General features: G+C 36.9%; 1 protein-coding gene across 1 annotated transcript; it reads left to right on the top strand.

Moving 5' to 3' along the window:
- On the top strand, positions 1-2,949 carry Kal1 (Kallmann syndrome 1; the record flags this gene model as incomplete). Its single annotated transcript, XM_011303777.1, is given in 6 exon segments — positions 1-81; positions 1,409-1,601; positions 1,685-2,035; positions 2,097-2,299; positions 2,661-2,824; positions 2,933-2,949. Coding segments are annotated over 6 exon segments (1,002 nt in total), but the record flags the coding sequence as incomplete, so codon positions are not given.

The following is a 2,949-nucleotide window of genomic DNA, read 5'->3' as shown; positions in this document are numbered from 1 at the left end:
ATGAAATATATTGAGGATTATGATCCTGTTAATGTGGCTAGGTGCGATTCTAAGTGCGATGGATATTCACCGATTGATCAGGTAAATTTTTTGCAATAATTCGGAGAATCTTTTTATTATTATTTTGCCATTTTGTTTGGATTGTTATCTTGCACTCAGGTAACTTATTGGTAAAAGTGTATTTTTTTATTTAAATAATCGCATGAATCGCATGGAAGTATTGATTTAGAAGAAAATTGATGAATCGGTTAAAGTCGATTTTACTTACCACCGAATTATTGAGGAAATCTCAGAATTGAGGGGAGATTTCAATATTTTCATGATGACCTTTTTTGAAGAGGTGATCGCGATCTGCAAAAAAGGTAATCACCAAAATTTCCGTATCTCCTCTAGTTTCGGAGATATTCCCAGAAAACTTCCAGAAGAGTCGTACCGATTTATCCGCTCCTTCCCGTGCGTAAATAACCGGAATAGAATCAATTGAATAAATAAAAAAACAATTAATGACTCAATTAAAATCGAGGGAAAAGGATAATTCTCATTTGCCCACTGGATTACGCAACAAAAAATCATTTCACGTTTCCCAAAAGGGAATGAGTGAAAATAAATGGAGAGGGGAAATAAAGAAGTAATCGCTCCCTTAGCATTATCGAAAAACAGGTTTCCGGGTGAATTGTAAAACAAGGAAGGGAAGGGGACGCGCATGAGATGTAGCAAAAAAAAAAATCAAAAACAAAGAAGATTGTTAAAAAAAAAATTAGGTGGACGGTTTATTTTATTTCGAGGAAGCCAAGTGGTACTTTCATGGGTTCGGCGCTCTTTTTGAGAGAAGATCGACTATAAAAAGTAGGCCAATAAGCGAACCTGTTTTTTAACGAGAGATTTATGCGCTTCCCATTGCGATTTCTGGGGGGGAAGTTTATGGTTAAAAGATTCAGAGGGATAGTAATCCCAGAGGATTGGAGAAGCAGGAAGCAATAGCCAGGGTGCATCGCCCTGGAGTTAAAAAATTTGCGTCTAAGAAAATATAACACCGATCATCGGGAAAACATGACGATTTGTTTAAAACATTTCAACAAAGAAAAAAATAAACGGAATAACTGGAATTTACTAGAGGGAAATTATCTGGAAATTTATACCCGCGAATAATTGCAAGTTAACAATTTAATTTGTTGACAAACGGGTTTAAAAAAATTAATAATTTTTCGAGTTTCATTTTCAAATTTTATTGTAAACATTTAAAAAAGTCGTGAAATCCATGGAATTTTTCGAATCTAATTATCTAATAATCTAATTTTTTTTATTTAATTATCTCTTTGAAATTGTTTCATGAAATAGTGGTATCATTGAATTTAGGACTGAATGTCATTAAAATTATCATAATAGCAACAAAATTATTATTGTACAGTGCATGGTGAATTGTTTATCCGAGAACTACACGAAGCCTGGCAATTGTCCAGAGGAGAATTCGATGTCTCCATTTGAAGCAGCTTGCTTGGAGGCATGTGGAGATGATTCCCAATGTCCAGATTTCACGAAATGCTGCACGAATGACTGCGGTGTCACCTGCATGATGCCAACAGGCCTAGAAGATCGTGATGGTCAGAAGAAAATTCGTGATTTGTCAACTGCTCAACAGATATTTCCCCTGGGCCCGAATGAATCGGTACTAAATTGATTGCAGATATTCCACCGATTCCTGAGAACATCGAAATACGACGTGATAAAACAACGATGGTGACCCTCAACTGGAGTCCCACCAAGAGTCCAGTGAAAATGACAAAATTCAATGAAGATTTAATAAACGATGAACAATCGAGTATCAGATATCTAGTTGAGGAACGTCACGTACTGGGTCCCCGATACTTGGAATCACGACTGAGTTCGTGGTCTGTGCGTCACGTTTCCAGCAAGCCACACGCCTCCATCAGGGCTGAAGTCAAAACTGGACACTGGTACCAATTCCGAGTGGCAGCGGTTAATGAGAATGGATCCAAAGGATACTCATTACCATCCACTCCCTTCAAGACCGCAGGTAGTCACATTAACACTTCCCTTCACACCTAATTAATTAAACCCATCGATTTGTTAATTAGCACCGAAGAATCCCCGAGAGCCCCGGAATTTATCGCTGAGTGGTGCACGTGTCCAACCAACGACTGGAAATCTGAGAATTTTTCTCAGGTGGAGGCAGCCATCATCCGACGTTCCCATCACCTTCTACAAACTCTTCTGGAGTCGATTTATTCGGGGACCACCTAACGACTCAATTCTGGTTCATCATCAGAGTCTTCCTAAGGTATTTATTAAGGGAATTATTATGGTTGAATTAAATTATTCAGCATCCAGTGAAATTTACTTCTTGAAATATTTTAACTCTTCAAGAACACTGAGAACTTTCTTCAAACCTCGAGTAATAAAAAATAATTTAAAAATAATTCTATTGTTAATTTTAATCTCTAAATAATGAGTACATTTTGTTGACTATTTCTTCATGAAAAAATGTGAAAGAATCGGTGTATGTTAATTATATAATTATATAATTTAAATGGAAAACTGAAGTTCAATTATAATTACGGATATCGTATGCCCTTCAGACCGATGATTAATTAAATGAAATTCCGCGTGGAGATCGGTATTGAATAGTTGAATAATTCCAGGAGAAAAATTGTTATGAAATAAAAAATCTGGAGATCGGCTTTCAATATTTCCTGCAAGTCCAGGCGATATCGCTGTATGGAGATCGTCGATTGGCATCCCGAAAGGCGTCGATCGTCTTCAACAGCACGGATTACGAGAAATACGGTAGGGATGCGACAGATAGGTAAGAATACAACTAAAATAAAATCAAGAGCACGGGAAACAATGACACATCATAATTTGAAGAGAAAATCTTTTGATCCACATCTCCATTAAAAATGACTATTTGCAGCGGAATCTGAGGGACGT

This window comes from Fopius arisanus, unplaced genomic scaffold (genome assembly GCF_000806365.1).
Source record: "Fopius arisanus strain USDA-PBARC FA_bdor unplaced genomic scaffold, ASM80636v1 scaffold00033, whole genome shotgun sequence".
NCBI classification, from domain to species: domain Eukaryota; kingdom Metazoa; phylum Arthropoda; class Insecta; order Hymenoptera; family Braconidae; genus Fopius; species Fopius arisanus.
Note: the sequence above shows the minus strand (reverse complement) of the source record. Positions and strands in the feature narration are given on the sequence as shown.